At 37.5% G+C, this 16,967-nt stretch overlaps 1 protein-coding gene across 8 annotated transcripts in view; it reads left to right on the plus strand.

Annotated features, from left to right (window-relative positions):
• LOC121322676 (histone deacetylase 4-like) overlaps window positions 1–16,967 on the plus strand; it is a 243,626-nt gene that overhangs the window by 156,284 nt on the left and 70,375 nt on the right. For 6 of the 8 annotated variants that reach the window (XM_041262877.1, XM_041262871.1, XM_041262870.1 and 3 more), the window contains 2 exons: window positions 10,012–10,183; window positions 11,940–12,060. In XM_041262877.1, the coding sequence (XP_041118811.1) occupies window positions 10,012–10,183; window positions 11,940–12,060 (293 nt within the window). The remainder of the gene's footprint in view (window positions 1–10,011; window positions 10,184–11,939; window positions 12,061–16,967) is intronic. The other 2 variants (XM_041262874.1, XM_041262873.1) reach the window with 1 other exon arrangement.

The following is a 16,967-nucleotide window of genomic DNA, read 5'->3' on the forward strand; positions in this document are numbered from 1 at the left end:
GGAATGATATGAAGCGAATTTGAGTTTATATAACAAACTCCAGCCTGTAATGTATTTGGGCTCCTACGTTGATAATGTGTGTTAATCTGTGATCATGGGCATCATTAAAATACTAATTGTTAATTGCTTCTATTTAACTAAGCAAAGAATTGCTCAAAATAATGCCTTTTATTTTATTAGCCATTCTCATGTGTGATTTTATCTTAAACCAAGGTCTTCCGTTTGTGTTATTGGTCTCGCCTGAAACCAGAAACTTTGTATTTTTGTTACCAGAAAAGCATTTATTACAGTAGTTGCTATCTCCTGCCTGGGGTGAAACACCTAGTGAAGGGGATATAATGTAGTGGAGGCCGTCCTATCTGGAGAATTGCTTATTCAATTGGCATGAAACTTGGCATTAACATTATGTAACCTACGTTCTTGAGAATAACAGATTATGTGACAAGGGGAGGGTGTCTGTCTGTCCATCCATCCGTGTATCTGTATGTCACACTGCTTACCCAGTTACCCAATTGTCATGGAACTTGGTTGTAACATTATTTATTGGTTTACTAACTTAATGTTCTAACAGCAGTTTCAGTGTGTATAGGGTATGCCAAGTAATAGTAGCAGCAGCACAGTAAATGTTCATGCCGGGTAAATGTAGACTTATCTCTTCTCATAATTCCTGTTGAATTTATATAACCAAACCCAGAGCACACCCAAGACATTCATCACAATCAACAACATGAACGTATGGAAATAGTTACAGCCTTGACAAAACAAAACAGAGCCACGTCTGCTGGGAATGTATATTAATATTGGAAATGGCTATTAGCTGTGCAGGTGACATGCTCAGAATTTGTGCCGCCTTATGTAATCAAACACCATATGTCACACACTGTTGAAGACAAAGTTCATCTGCAGTGCTAACAAAGGTAAATACAATTTCCAAGTAACTCTCTTCATATTTCCAAACTTTTCGTTTTTGGATGATGAATGTACCTGCACAATTATTTATTTATTTATTTATGTATTTATTTATTTTTTACACACCACAAACTGATTCATTAAAAAATGAACAAGAGTACAATGTGGTGGGAACAGAGTGGTCACTGATTCATTATATAATGAACAAGAGTACAATGTGGTGGGAACAGAGTGGTCACTGATTCATTATATAATGAACAAGAGTACAATGTGGTGGGAACAGAACGGTCACCAATTCATTATATAATGAACAAGAGTACAATGTGGTGAGAACAGAACGGTCACTGATTCATTATATAATGAACAAGAGTACAATGTGGTGTGAATAGAACGGTCACTGATTCATAAATTGTTGGGTCTCTGCTTTATTCAGTGTAGTTTTCCAGAAAAATAATAATTAAAACAAATTAAATACACATTTGTATAATTCAGATTTAGACCTGTGTAAAATTGTATTTAGATTATTATAATTTTTATTACTATAATTTAATGTATTATTAGAATGCTCACCGCGCCTAGTTGTAGTTTTAGTTTTTTTTTGTTTTGGGTTTTTTGTTGTGGTTTTTTTGTTTTTAGGGGAACGGAGTGGAGCAGATCTCGCAATTCAGAAAGATGGGAAAGTCAAGTGTTTGTATTACAGTAAATGTACAGAAATGAACCCAAACACTTTATTTCAGAACATTTTTATACAAACACAAGAGCAAACAATTAAACAAAAAAAAGTCCACGTTGATCATATATGGTTGTGTCTCACTAAATTTTATTTTTATTTTTTTCTGTACAGCTGTAATAGAAAAAATATATAGATGTGATCATGTATCTTGAATCCTTGTGTGGTGTAAACTAGGGATGTACTACTGAACTACTGTACTAAAACATCTTACTTAAAAATATATAAATTAAACCACTGTACTCACCAAAGGTCATCAACATGAAACATCGCATGAACATGAAATGTCTGCAGCAACTATTCGCACAAGAAAATCCAAGAAAGTTTTCGGTCTTTTGCTAAAAATCAAAAAAGTCCCCTCAGAAAACAAAATATGGTCCAATTGTGATTAAACAAGTACTTTTTCAAAGTCTCGCTGAGGTGAAATCAGCTTTATTTAAAAAAAAAAAAAAGAAAAAAACCCTGCAACTACAGTGCTCCCTTGCTATAACGCGGATCTCGGTGGACGCACAATGTGAGCGTTATAACCGAAGAGCGTCATAAACGGGAGGGGGTGGGGGGCGTCGCGGGACACATAACACACATCTGTCTAAAATACAAAATAAAATAACTCCCTCTCTATAATGCAGGTATAGTGAAGCAAAAATTTAACCTTCCGTGAATTAACCATGCATAAAGCACCATGTAATCAAAGCTAAAGGTAACATTCCAACTCTTAGATCATTTTAATTAGCAATTTTTAAACTATAAATAGCCTGGCAAAATGTCGGACAGGAATTCAGTTCGAAGCGACAGACAAGCAAACCAAGTATGAGAAGGAGAGCGGGCTGGGTGAGGGGAAGAGGGAATGGGCTCACCCCAGGTTCGGCTGCCGGAGCGGGACTGAAGCGAAGCTTAAGCGTCTTGTCTCCCGGAGAAAGCTTCAGCTCCTCTTGCAACAAAAAAGTAAATATATTAGGAAAGATAGCCATGTCATAGGCCAATAATATTTATTTAGTTATAAAACGAATGCTGAATAAGATGTCTATGTTATAAAGAGCCAGCGCAGCTTTTCTTTAGTTCAGATACTGTATCAAAAGGGAGAGACAGAAACAGAAATTAGACTGAGAAGTTGTTTACAGTTTGAACAACACTAGTACTTTATTTATTGTAGAAATATTGCATGAATCACTAGTATAGGGAATTGGGGGACATTCTGTAGGAGCTATATCCGAGGCGCGTTATAATCAAGAGTCTTATAGCGAGGGAGCCTGTATAAGTGGTTTTTATTCAGAAAAATTAACATGTTGACATGGTCTGGTGTCAGTGTTGTATGCAACCGATTTACAGTTAGTGGAAAATATGTTCTGATGGCACAGAGGATCCTGCTATGCACAGATACCTTTTTGCCATTTTTTCCAGTGCTGGAAAGCAGTGTGCATTCCACCACTCCAGTAGATTGCAATACAATGCGGGGCAAGGCTCCCTGAAATAACGTTCCACTTCATTTTCAACTGTGTTATCGTCCAGTTTTAGAAGATAGTCTTCACCTAAAAGCACTGACATGACACTATTCTTGTCTGTTCCACATGGTCTTTTAGCTGCTGGCTCAGTTGGCTCAGGTACAGCTACAGCACTTAGTCAAAACGAAGCACTAACTTTGTTTTGATCGCTCCATCTTTACAGTCCTCCCTTTTCTATTTTGATGCCAGCTGCTGTGCTCTGTGTGTGAACACTGGAAATCGTCAGCTTGAGACTAGTTTGATAGATGAGGTTTCAATAATCATGCCTAACCAGACGTCATATGTTGCTAAATAAAAAAAAAGTTACAGGCAGTGGAGTTGCAGAGTTTAGAGGCAGTGCATAAAGAGCACATGTTTTGTTGGGTATTTACTTTTAAAACACAAAATTACTAATACATTTGATCAATTTGTATTATACATTAACTGTTATGTAAACAGGGTATGAATTTATTTATCACTTGAACCGTTTGACCTATTACATCCCTAGTGTAAACTAAGACTTCAGGAAGGGCAACGGTGAAAGAGAAGGATATCCCAACAGAGGAAGAAAGCACAAATGAAACCGTTTTCTTGTCAGTGTTTTGTCATTGTCCTATTTACAAATACACTGCAGTGACTCAAAATAAAATTCACTGCTATTTTAGTTCTTCCGAAGGCACCCACTCAGATGATAATATTCCCCCAGGTTCACAATCCACAGGCTTCTTTCAAATACACTCCCAGGAGCCACTGAGCAGTACTTCATTATAATTTTTATTTTTCTATAACATCTGTCATAGTGGACCAACATCACAAAGCGCTTCGTAAGGTACAAGACTAGAGTGTGTGAACTGTGCATCAGCTGCAGAATCACTTACAACTGCTCACCCCAAAGAAGGAGCACAGGGAGGTTAAGTGGCTCAGGATCACACAGTGAGTCATTGGCTGAGCTGGGATTTGAACCGGGGACCGGCTGGTTACAGGCTTGTTTCTTTAATCACTGGACCACACAGTCTCCTATAATAACATTATAATCCCCTTCCTGCTGAACACAACCTTATTTAGCTCTAAAAACATATAAAAGAGCCCAAAACAAATGTATGCAAACCATTTTACTTGCCAACACTAGTTTTTAATTCTGTTTAGCCCCGCCTTGGGTGTTTTGTATTTGTATTGAAGTAAATCAAATAAATACATTCAGTACTATGTTACATGAACAAAGACATTTATGTTCTAAGGACAAACGAGACTGTATTGTTGAGTTATTGTCTCTTTTGGATTTTTTTGGGTTAACTCAGCATGTAAATGTCCCAACACATAATCAGGGTCATATTTTGGATATGGTCATTATCACTGGCCTGCTAGTTGATAATCTGCAGGCTGTTGATTTGGCTATTTCTGACCATATGGCTATACTATTTGAACTTGAGCTACCAATACTTTTGATTAAACCTAAGCGTACAGTCAAGTATCGTAACATTAAGTCAATCACTCAAACTGCCTTTACTGAGGCTGTTTTAATTACACCCCTGCTTACTGAACAGCCTGACGTATTGGAAGACATCGTAAACTCTTACAGTACTACCATGCATAACATTCTTGACAGTTTAGCACCAGAGAAAACACGCATGGTCTCATATACTCGCTGCTCCCCCTGGTATAATGATCAGTTACGTTCCATGAAAACAGCAGAATGCAAACTTGAACGCAGATGGAGGGGTACTGGCTTAACTGTTCACTTGCAGGTTTAGAGGCAGCATAAACAGTTATAAGGCTGCTTTAAATTCGGCGCGATCATCCTTTTTTCCAGCCTTATCAGGGATGGCTCTGATAAACCTAGGTGTCTTTTTTCAACTATAAATCAAATGTTGCAGCCAAACTGTCAGTCCATTCCTTCTGGCTCTACAGAGCAATGTAATAAGTAATTCCTGGAATTTTTCCAAACTAAAATAGACAACATTAGACAAGAGCTTGTATCTTCTTACATGCCTGGTGTGTTGTCACCTGTAACAGAATTTGAGGCCTCTTTTCTCAGACTTCGCTGAGGTTACGCCATCATGCCTGACGAAAATCATGTCTAAAATGAATCCTACAACCAGCTCTCTGGATCCTATTACAACATGTATTATTGTTGCTAATTTTACCAGCCGTTAGTTCAGTTGTCATAAGGTCGTCAATGTGTCTCTGTGCACTGGCACAGTTCCGTCTTCATTTAAATGTGCATCAGTCACACCATTGCTAAAAAAAGGCTACCTTAGACCCAGAGATATTATGTAATTATAGGTCTATATCTAATCTGCTGTTTTTGGCAGAAATTCTGGAACGTACATTGGCCAACCAATTATCAAATCACCTATTGCAACATAATCTGTATGACCCCCTTCAGTCTGGATTTAGATCACAGCACAGTACAGAAACAGCTCTTTTAGAGGTGGTAAATGATCTGTTCATTGCTGCAGATTCTGGAGCCTCATCTATCTTGGTACTGCTTGACCTTAGTGCCGCATTTGACGAAGTCAACCATGATATTCTATTAGGCGCCTAGAGACCTCTGTTGGTATCTCTGGTACTGCACTGTGCTGGTTTAAGTCTTATGTGCCAGAGAGGAAGCAATCTGTCTCGATGGGAGGCATACTCGTCCTATTCCAGCCCGGTTTCCACAGGTGTCCCACAGGGCTCTATTCTATGGCCTCTGTTATTTAATATATTATTTAATTATATTATTTAATATATATCTGCTGCCACTTGGCCAGATAATCCGTCGCCATGGGGTTAGTTTTCATTCTTATGCAAATGACACTCAGATTTATCTTCAGACTAACCCTAATACCTCCATAGCTGTTTCTGTACTCTCACACTTCTTGATGGAAATCAAATTATGGATGCAAGAAAATTTTCTGCAGTTAAATTGCAATAAGACAGGTTATGCTGCTGGGTTCCCTGCGTCAGTTGAGTAATGTGGAGAACTTCAGTTTGGCTATTGATGAGCTTGAAATTAGAGCGAGTTCCAAAATGAGAAATCTTTGTGTTATTTTTGAGCCTCGCCTAACTTCCGAAGCTCATGCTCGAAATGTTACAAAGGTGTCTTTTTCCATCAGTGTAACATAGCCCACTTAAGACGTATTCTCTCTCTCCCTGATGCAGAGAGAACCGTGCATGCCTTAGTCTCCTTCCGACTCGACTATTGTAATGGATTGTTTGCTAGTGCCGCTAAACGTGTTATTAATAGGCTACAATATGTTCAGAACTCGGCTGCTTGAGTCCTAACAAGGTCTAAATCATTTGAACATATTATACCTGTCCTGGCATCTCTGCATTAGCTTCCTGTTAAGTTCAGGATTGAGTTTAAATTACTACTGTTAACATATAAGGCCTTGAATGGTTTGGCTCCAAGCTATATCTCTGATTTGTTAACTGTATATTCTCCTGTGCGAAACCTGAGATCTGCATATGCTGGGCTCTTAACAGTGCCACAATCTAGGCTTCGGTCTATGGGAGAGAGAGCCTTCAGTTGCTATGCACCCAAGCTCTGGAATGCTCTCCCACAAAAAATAAGATTCAAATACTGTTGATATTTTTAAAAAGCAATTAAAAACACATTTAAAAAAAAAAATGGCATTTGAGTCTGTGTAGGGCTGGCTGTTTATCTGTTGTACAGCACTGGTGCTGTGTGTCCACTGTTTCTGGGCTAAACTTGTGTGTCCTTGTTTTAATGTGTAACCTGCTTTCTGTTCATTTTTAATATCACTGTGTATTGTTTTAAACTGTAAAGCACTTTGAGATGTGCTGAATGAATTGCACTATAAAAAATAAAGATTATTATTATTGTTTTTTTATTATTATTTTCTTTTATTGATTTATTTATTTTTAATAGATAAAATATGATTCTTACAGGATATGTGACTCTGTATTGGTTGTATCCAATTTCCATTCAGCTGTATTAGGCTGTAGTGTTTCCTGCCCTAATGGGTTGAGTTTAGGGATTGCTCTTCCATGGTTTCCTCACCGTATTTCTTTGTATGGTGCCACAAGGACCCATAGACTAATGTCCAGGTGACAGCCAATTCCCTCCAGCATGTCTTGTGCCTAATCCCTCTGGACCACACCTACAGTATTGTTCTCATTCACCTCTAGCACAATGACATCTGAGTTAAACAGTGTATCTTGCTGTTGACAAGCTGAGACAGAGGTCTGACTAGAGTGTTATTTTCCCAAGGCACCATATTTTGGGTCCATACAGTTTGTACTGTCAAAAAAACTATTTCAGGTTAACACTATATTAGGTAAAACAACCATAAACGAGACACAAAAACCTCTAGTATCCAAAATATTTGGGACCAGGGTGTGTTTACATAATCAAATGTTTGGTATAATCAAATGACAACTGGGAAATTGTTTATATAAATCAAGAAACTTCTTAAAAATATAATACTTTAAATGCCTATCATACAGTGAATTACTGTTCTGTAAAATCCAGTGCTAGATATCTTCGACAACAAGGCAAAAGCACTGCATACAAGAGAGGATACCTATGGAGCTGTTCAGATAGCCGAGGTTTTACTGTAAATTAAAAATGCTAAATTATAGCAGACACTACATTGTCAGGATTAGCAACGTTTTTAAATAGAGAACTGCTTATCAAAGCATGATAAAATTGGGAGGGGTAGCATAACATCATTTGAAAAAAAAGGTGGTCAGCTTGTTTAATTTTTGTTAGTCTACAATGCATGGAAAATAAGGTTGATGAGAGACCATGTGAGAGTCTTAAAGATTTTTTTTATTAGTCTTTTTCTATCTCTCAAAATGAGTTAATGTGGTTATTTCGCCTGTTTGCGTGATACTGTGAGATGAACACAAGAAGGGTTAGAATGTACACAGTGTCCTCTGTATCAGTGTAAGCGATCCTGTTACTTCAGCAGTCCTAATACGGATTACAGAGGGATGTCCAAGGCTTGAGTTAAACAGATATGTTTCTTTATCCAAAGAAGGCACAAACTGGCATTTATCTCAACCTGTAGTTAATCAACATCAGTGCTCTTTCCACAAGCTCATACTGCTACTTGATAAGGTAGGGCGAGGCAGCTATGACTAGTGCTTCTGGCAGTGCGTATCTACAGTCTGGGTGGAACCTGCTGTGGTCTGGTGTAACTCAATGTGATAGACAAAAGAAAGACACTATTAAAGTAGGGGGTTTTATTCATTGCCTTTTTTCTGTATGATTTTTTTTTTTGTGGATGACTGTGATGACAGTGATTTATCACTGTTCTCTAAATTGGTTTCTAGCTGCTTTAGGGTTGTGTGGAGAACCGTCTATACAATGCATGAGACATTGTAGCCTTTCAGCTGCCGTGGACTACAGTTGTGTGGACTGAGGTAGTAGGTGGGAGTTGAAAGGTCACATTGTCACATGGTTTGAATCGAATGAGGACGGCTGTTCAGTCCCAGCGTGTAGGATTCTCCAGACAAATTCGGAACAGCTCAGTGCCAGGTGAAGGCAGCTTTGGAGAAAAATAAAATGTACAACTCAGTAATGGAACAACAGAACCCAGACCCACACAGAATGATGGCAAACAAACTACAATAGTAAGTACAGTATAACACAAAAAGCAATTAAAATGGCACCAGTAGCAACTTTCGTAATATGTACTTAGCTTTGCGATAAGCACAGTGAAATCTGAGCTGCAATTATGTTTGGAGGGTAAGCTTAATTCAGTTGCTTACGTTTTCAGTGTCGCAAGTTACAAGTCTAAACTGGTCTTTGTGCTTTTCACTAGTGTTCTTTTTCTATCTATAAATATTATGCCTGTCAAAACAGCACAGCATAAATATGCAAAGTGTCTTCTTCTGCAAAGGAATACCTGTAATGTGGTTTAGCCTGGCTTCCTTTGTTTCACCCTATTGACAAAGCCATTGTGTAATAACGTCACACACACACGCACACTGCTATTTAACAATATTTGATTAATAATGAATACTAATTGTTTCAACTAAATTTGGAAAAAATTGTGGGTTTGTCAAATAAAACAGATGTATCAGATTCCACATGATTTAATTAATTTGTTGGTACTAACATGTTTATTTTATTGCATTTTTAATCTAAATCATCTGAATAATTGAAACAGTAGTCTAGATTCTCAAAGTCCATTTTCTCCAAGTCTTTATTAGCACATTTCTTTTTCTCAGACTCAGACATCAAATTAGAGTCTTTTAGTAGTCATATTTTGTTTCTTATTTGTTTTAGAATTGCAATTGGTGATTTAGAGTAAATAGCTTTGAGAATTTAGCCCAGTTAGGCCTTTGTTTATACCATCATTTAATATTAGGGGTATGCAAATGCATTTTTCGTAGTACTGTCCCTGTAAGATGTGTTTTGTTTTGTTTTTTGTCGGAAGATATTAACCAAACAACCCTATTAATAAATGTGTTAATTTCACAACAAGAAAAGCTGCCTTCCTCCCGCCTTTACAAAGTACCAAATGTCCTCAGACCTACCTTAAGCTACCGCTGTGCATACTGGGATATGTATTTTGTGTCAATTTTGTGGAGATGATGCATTTCCAAGCAAACGAGCAAATTGAAATCAAAATGATTTTATACCAACAGGATAAAAGAAAGTTAACACAAGTAATGGCAGATAAGATAGGAGAACAACAGGTTCAATATTAAATTACACTGTGGGCTTGTTATTGAGGGGTACTCAATAATCATGTAAGCAAGGGCACCTTGTTTTGTGTTGAGTAATTATCACATTTTATTCCATTTAATGAATACCTAACAACTTAAAACTTCTTAAAGATAATTACTAAACATGTGAGTATCTGCACACCCTTATTAACTGTGCTCTACGTATGGGATTGAAACAGTAACACTGTTTCTGTTCTGTTTTCCAAGCATCAGCAGGAGATGCTGGCTTTGAAGCACCAACAGGAGCTGATGGAGCACCAACGCAAGCTGGAGAAGCACCGTCAGGAGCAAGAGATGGAGAAGCACCAGAGAGAACAGAAACTGCAACTTCTCAAGAACAAGGAGCGCGGCCAAGAGAGTAAGGGCCCATTAACACCGTGTGAGGGCAGTTTATTACAAAATGAATGCAGCTTAGTCCATTTGTGAGCTGTGAATGTGCCAAATTAACTCAGTCCCCTTCAGAGTTTGTCTTAATCAAACCAGATTTGTTACTTGATTTAATTGCTACAGTAAGGAATAGTGGATAGTTTTACAGACGGTAGTTTGTTAGTTTGATCAATTGGGAAATATGTTATATAACACTACCCCAATTTTTCATTCGAAATTGAATAAGCAAACCACCAAGTATGTTGAAGGAAGAACCAAGATTCCTAATGCAGAAATTACCACTGTACCAACTGATCTAGTCTTAAGTAGAGCTGAAGTTGAATTCACTTAACATGTACAAGCTTGTTTATGCATGTGTCTCAGTTTAAGCAAGCACTCTGTCTGCGGATGTGACATGGTAGTTAAAAAAAATAAATAAAAAAATACTGTATTACTTCAATTTGGTGCCGCAGCGTTTATTTTAAATTGATCAAAATTACTGCAGCGCTTAAGAGGGTGGCCTTTATACAAGGGTGACCTTTATTAATAATACTACAATTTTCAAACACTGCAATATTTTATTACATGTTTTATTACATTTTAGAAGTATCACCGTTGCTTATTTTCTGTAATACGATAGCCTACCTGTATGTAGCAGCGTGTGGCTAACCTACTTTGATTACAGTACATTTATCGGTGACAGTTACCGAGAGCCTATTAGGTGGGAGTTGGAAGGTCAGGGGAGTACTGTACCAGCGAATCAGGAGTGTGTATTGGCTGTTAAGGGGCGGGACAATGCTGGTGTGGCAGTTAAATCCAAGAGTCTGACGTAGATGTTTTTCTGCACCAAAAATTACTTCAGAATATCAGTTTGATTTCTGTAAAAACTACAATATATCCTACTCGGTTATTTTTTTTCTAACTGTAACTTGATGTTTGTAATTTCTCTGCAAGAGAAACTGAAACTAAATCTTCTCATAGATAGTAAGCACATTTGTTTTTATTTGTACAGGATTGGGTACGGGGATTACAATTGAACTAAAAATAAAACAAAACCACCTACAAGAACTTCAGAAGGACTGCTGTTCTGTACGTAGTTTTATCTTGCATTTTCTTTCAGAACTGCATTACCATAAAATAAAATATACTTGATATGTGTGTGTTCATTAGTTTGTAATTTACATGCTAGATTGAGGCTCCCGTCTCTTTGTGGGCGTTACATGTACATAGTCAGTGTTGCGCGTCTATTTGTTTACTGTGTGTTTTTTTATTTATTTTTTTAGTAGGGCGAGAGAAAAATACCTTAATGTTTCTTTATTGATAGCGCGTTTATTCGAGGGCGTCCTCTATTATAAAGCTGATATACTGCGGCGTCAATATGAGAGCGTCTTTAATACGAGGGCATCTTTAAATCGAGGGCGGCGCCAAATTGAAGTAATACGGTAAATAAAAGACTTGGACATTTCAGCAAATCTGTATCTGTGCTTATGAGTATAATTTAAATATGTAAGAAATTGAGATGCTTGCTTGTGAATTATTCTACCTTCTTTAAATAAGCTTTGGGGCTTTTCTTATATATTTTAAAGACAGCAATGCCCTAAAGAGACTTTCAAGCACATAGAAGCATGGCATCAGTTACTTCTTGCTGGTTTAAAAAATATTACAATATTGTTTTGTTCCTCTCAAAGAGGGAAGGTACAGTGTGATGCTGTGTTCTGTGAACTGTTCCCTTTCCCTGGACATAATCAACATATTCTTGTGGTGAACAGGTGCAGTAGCCAGCACAGAGGTGAAGATGAAACTCCAAGAGTTTGTGTTGAATAAGAAGAAAGCTTTAGCTCAGAGAAACCTGAACCACTGCATGCCGAATGACCCTCGCTTCTGGTATGGGTAAGTAAAAACCAAAAGGAACCTTGACTTGCCCTGTAATATTGCACAGTGAGCGTCACATTATTCCCTTTGTTTTTAAAGGGTTAGTAGTAGCGAAAGTATACCTTTTTGGCTTACAGAAATGTAGTGGTACCAGGGTGGTTCCTACAGACAAAACTATCCCAGAATGGTGTAAACAAGGTCTGCTTTAATAGTGGAAACTATGAAGCTAATCAACGATGGAGTCTGCTGATCACTTGCTTTGTCTTTTTTGTTGCCCCCTTACCTTTTTATGATATTTGCAGTAATCTTAATGGTTCTTAATGCAGTTACAGAGCATTTTTTCATTGAGGTGCATTGACCTTAATTCAGGAGCTGCTTTTCTTTTCTAGTTGTCTGCCATGAATCTAGGCCAGATCTTTAGAGAAGTAAGAGCAATCTTATGCACAGCTGTGTATAACCAGTAACCTCTTAGTGCAGTGCCTGTTTACAAGACAGTGCTAGCTCTTACATCTATAAAGACACTTTGGCTGGTCGCCTGGGTTACATTAACAGTGGCAGGCAACTAGAACAAAAGAACACCTCAATGCAAGCCAGCACATAAAATATCACAAAGTAAATTGTATTGCAATTGCAATAAGAACCAAATGATGGAACAGAAAATAATTCAGATTGTATGCGTTAATTTCTACGCTTATAAAATCTTTTTTTTTTGTTTTATTGTGCTGTGATCTTTTTATTGTTCTGCTCATCTAATGATAAATGGCAGAAATACAGTGTGGTTTCTGAAGAGGTTTTTAATGAGTAAAGCTTCATTCTTCCCATCCTTTTCCAATAAAATGTGAACAGCCCTTTATAATAAGTGGCACTTCAGGTGAATGAATGGCGGAGGTAAAATGTAATGCTCAGTGTCTCATCAGGTATGTGTTGGAACAACCTGTACGTTTCACTGTACATTAATTCACAGACATGTATTTCAGTGGTACCGGTAACACAAATCTTAACATTTTAAGAATATGTTTTTTTAAATCTCTTTACTGAGAAATGTCAAACTGTCTGACAAAATAGTTTTAATAATCTGCTGCTTTGCTCTTCTAGCTACACATGTCTCAGTTGTGCAGGGGTGAAAGAAACACAGGTTACAACACGTATTTTCATTTTGAAAATTCTGGAATACACCAGGTGAAAACAGTTCTCAGTTTCAGTTACTAACTCTCAGATAATTACAACAGCAAGGAGTATAAAACTTTCTAAGTCAATGCAAGGCGCATATAGAAAATACTTTGAATAACCACTGACTAAATAAGCTTACACTGCAGACATCCTTCTGTAAAAACTGTACATCTGACCTCTGCCATAGTGTCTTTGACAATGGGTAAACCTTTAACACCTAGAAATCATTTAGTGGCTGGTTTCACAGGGCTAGACTAGCACTTGGACTACCCAATATTAATTCATGTAAGGAAGTCCATGACTAGTGATAATCAAGTACCACTTTCACACACAAATGCAGCTACTGAGCCGTCTCAGAGAATTAAAAAATTATTTAAAATACCCATTCACACAGCACGAATTTATGCTGGTAGAATACCGTCATAACCCTTTCACACACAGGCAAAGGGATCCTGTGAGTACAACTTTCAAACCTGTCAGTCAACAAATAATTTTTATGGCAACGGGAAAAAAAAAAACTAACAAATAAATAAGTATGCAGAATAATGTGGGCAAGCCACTTACCAAAAAAAAAAGGGAATGTTATATATAAAAATGTGTTATCTTTTAATGAATGCCGCTGGAGAACTGTACTGTAAAGTTCCCTGTGCTCGCTTTGTCCTCTCTATTAATATATAAATCTATCTATCTATCTATCTATCTATCTGTCTATCTCTCTCTCTCTCTCTCTCTCTCTCTCTCTCTCTCTATATATATATATATATATATATATATATATATGTGTGTGTGTGTGTGGAAAATTTCAAATAAAAATATTTAAGTGGGGATGCATTATTGATATTGTTTTCATTCAACCATCTGATACCAACTGCAGTGTACCATCAAAAAAAAAAAAAAGCTCTACGTACTGCACATACTGTCAACAGCTACAAAAAATTGCAGATGCATTGTTTTTTATATATGTTTTTTTAACAGCCTGTCTTTGAGTTTCCTATGCATTCCTGAGTCCCCCAATCACATTAACTGATTTGCGCAGGGTTTGTGCCCCAGATTCTGCTGCACAGTTCAAAGTGCTGCGTGTGTTTAGTAGCTGCCACTATTGTAAAGTTAACAATTTCTTCACTTCTTCCCGTCTCCGATTACTTCATCTTGTTCTTGATCAGCCATTGTATTTGAAAAAAAAAAGAAAAAGTGTGTAACACCAATGACAAAAATACCCAACACGCTACAGTCACGTGGGATGTTGACTTCAGTCCACGCCCACTATGCGCTTCAGTGCCGGCATATCATTTCACACAGGAGCCAAGGCTCTTCAGTACCGTCTATGAACCACCTGTGGCAGTATAGACAATTCATACAGACCTATGAGCCACTTCAGTGGCGGTTCTGAACCGTCATAACTCCTCTGTGTGAAAACACCTAAGGTCTGTCAAACCAGTTGACACTAATTTAACACTAAATGATTATCTCTATCTTGGATGCACCTGTCAACTGCTGCCATTCACATTGTCACTGAAACTGACCTGCAACAGGGGGATGCACCTTTTGTATATTTCACGTCAGGGATGCCATCTGTCCACCCAATGTATTAGTCATGTATTCGTCATTTGCAGACGTTTCCAATGCTGTTGTTCCAAAGGAGAAAGGCTGCAAAACACGCAAGTGGTTGTTTAACCATGTCATTCTAGAACCTCTTTTTTAATACACAGGGTGTTGGGTACTGGCAGTTTAGCCACAGCACTCATTTTACATTTGATTTGTGTCTTTATGTTTTCAGTGTCTGTTTTGCAGTGTGTGTGTGTGTAAACAAAGCACAGGTTTGTTAACATGAGAAGGCAGTGGGCGAATGCATTACAAGTAACTTAATATGATATGCAAAGCACTGTAAAAACAGCAATTGGATCTCAGAAGCTGACTGCTGCCTAAAGTATAAATGGATTTCTGGCAAATATCCAGCTCTGGCTTTGTAAAGGGTGGAGTTTACCTGGAAAATTCTATTTGTTAGTGTTGTGTTATTGCCTTAGTGCTAGACTATTGCAGCACAGACAATACAGAATGAACTATCTGTTTAAAATCTATACTGCCAGTGCATGTCAAGTCTTAATAAATTCAAAGATAAATGTTTTGACTAGAAGCATTTTTCAATTTAAGACATTATCCTACTGTCACAGCCTGTCGGCATCTTTACACATGCGTGTTTCATGTTTCAAAAGAAGCAAGCATTTATATTACAAAGCTTCAAGTTAATACAGCATTTAAACACAGAGGAAATGCTGACACAGCCAACATGCCCTTTTAGCTGTGGGGATTGAAATATAGAACTAGGTATTCAATTGATTGCAGTAGCGTTAATAATTAACATGTCTGGTTGAAGAGGTCATTTTTGCAGGCCATGCTGTCAGACTGTCCTGTACTTCCTGGGTCATTTCACCTACAGGGTGGTGACTTTGTCGGCCCCCCCCCCCCCTTCACCTGCTTCTTTCCTGTCAATAACCATTCAGCTACTCACTCTAATGACTGACATGTTTTTAGTAACATACTTTGACTCACAAGACACTGCTGAGGTAAAATGGCAAAGGATGACTAAGTGGGGTGGAAATCAGTTGATAAATTTACTAATACAGTATAATGAAAGTGATATTCTTGCCAGGACATTTCCATGTAATGATGTGACATAAACAGGTAATTAAGCAGATATAAATGTATGCAAATACAGTGTTGTTCAAATTGAATGTACAAAACTACTTGCATGAACTAATCCCAGAGATTGAAACAGCTTTAAAACAATAGTCAGGGAATGCAGCTATGACTACTCACTAGAGCCAGTGGTGATAATGAAGTGCATGGTTTACATCATCCACCAGTAATATAAATGAATCTTAACACGCATATTAATGGATTCACATAAATAGTGACACGTAAGATTAGACCAAATTCTGAACCCCTGTATCTTAAGGTCTGGGTCAAAATTGGATTTCTGTTTTATAAAGTAGTTTTTGAAAAAACAGATATGCTATATGACGAGCCCACTTTTAAACTTGACATTCTTTCAGATAATGGAGAAAACTATGACAAATTTTTTTTTGGGGGGGGGCTTCAAGTGATTATATTTATCTGGCAAAAAGCCATTCCATTACAGTCGTTTGCTATAGCTTTATGTGACTGACTGGCATGTAAGTGTCTGAAGGGTTTTTTTTTTGTTTTGTTTTTTAGTTGTTTTTTTTTTTTTTAAAGAGGAAACAAAAAATATGTCAATGAAATAACTACACCCTATAAGCCCTTACCAACCTTATCTATATTAATTATTTGAATATAGGTTCATGCAGTCCTTCCGTGTATATACTGTACTTGAAAATAGCATGCCTTCAATACATGAACATTTATTAAATCAGTATTAACCACACTTAACAACCAATTTAGCAACTGTGGTCTGGCACGAGGTGAGACAGTAGCCAGCTGTGGGGAATTGGATATCTGGTTTTACATTTTATTAAACTTGATCTGGGCCTAGATGTTTTCTGGCTAGAGGAAGTGATCTTTAATGAGAGCGCTGTGGTTTACCTTGGAGCGCTCAGCACTGTACCTGCAAACATGTCTGTCAGGTTTTAAATCCTACCGTATGCAGGAGGACCAAATAGCCAAGTTCCGCCTTAAAGACACACAGTTAGGTTCATTTTTTTTTCAAACTTTGCTGTAAAGTAAAAGGATTCTAAATGATTCAGAATGCATGGTTTCCTTGTGCATGTTTTCCTTTT

Source organism: Polyodon spathula, chromosome 11 (assembly GCF_017654505.1).
Source record: "Polyodon spathula isolate WHYD16114869_AA chromosome 11, ASM1765450v1, whole genome shotgun sequence".
Taxonomy (NCBI): domain Eukaryota; kingdom Metazoa; phylum Chordata; class Actinopteri; order Acipenseriformes; family Polyodontidae; genus Polyodon; species Polyodon spathula.